At 51.4% G+C, this 817-nt stretch overlaps 1 protein-coding gene across 1 annotated transcript; it reads left to right on the top strand.

The window, feature by feature from the left end:
- Positions 1-7: 7 nt before the first annotated feature.
- Positions 8-811, top strand: LOC131892567 (nuclear protein AMMECR1-like). The gene is made up of 3 exons (XM_059242368.1): positions 8-320; positions 399-509; positions 575-811. The coding sequence occupies exons 1-3, from the start codon at positions 34-36 to the stop codon at positions 786-788; spliced, it is 612 nt and encodes a 203-aa protein (XP_059098351.1). The 5' UTR covers positions 8-33; the 3' UTR covers positions 789-811.
- The last annotated feature ends 6 nt before the right edge of the window (positions 812-817 follow it).

Raw genomic sequence — 817 nt, 5'->3', positions numbered from 1 at the left:
CAGGCTAGCAGACAAGGGGTCGACATCGTGTTCATGTCTCGATTGGGTGGAGGAAGCTCTGGGTTTGGGGGTGGGCGGTTCCGTCGATTCAGCGGTCGCCATGGGGGTCATGAGGAGGAATCGGAGCCTTCCTCCTCATCATCTGGGTCTTCTTTGGCCGGAGCCACGTCTCTGATGGGTCCTAGGATGGGAGGGGGCTTGGGACCCAATGGGTACTCGGTTGTTCGACCAGATATGGCGTACTATTGCTTTGATGTGCTGTATTCCCATCTGTATCACATGGACCCGCCGAGGACGCCATACTTTCCCAATGATTTCTAGTAGGTGTTGTTGACCAAGGGTGTTGTCCTTTTGTGCGACTCCTCCTTTTTTTAAGTGGGTTCTTTGTTCGTTCTTAGTCCTTTGTTTGTCACCTGGAAGATTGGTAAGGACAAGAAACTCCGAGGATGCATTGGCACTTTCAATGAAATGGAGCTCCATGAAGGACTCAGAGAATATGCGGTCACCAGGTAGGCTGGGGCTAAACCAATGGTTGTGCCTGTGGGGTTAACTTGGTTTTGGTGGTTTGCTTTAGCGCCTTGAAGGACTCTCGTTTCAATCCGGTGACCCGTGACGAACTACCTCGACTACACGTCTCCGTGTCCATTCTCTGTCACTTTGAGGACGGCGATAACTTCCTGGATTGGGAAATCGGCGTACATGGCATTCGGATTGAGTTCTACACAGAACGTGGGAGCAAGAAGAAAACCGCTACCTACCTGCCAGATGTCCCACCAGAACAGGGTTAGTGGGAACGTCTTTTTTGTTATTGGGGATC

The sequence above is a fragment of the Tigriopus californicus genome, unplaced genomic scaffold (genome assembly GCF_007210705.1).
Source record: "Tigriopus californicus strain San Diego unplaced genomic scaffold, Tcal_SD_v2.1 Contig485, whole genome shotgun sequence".
NCBI classification, from domain to species: Eukaryota; Metazoa; Arthropoda; class Copepoda; order Harpacticoida; family Harpacticidae; genus Tigriopus; species Tigriopus californicus.
This window is presented reverse-complemented; position numbering and strand designations above follow the sequence as displayed.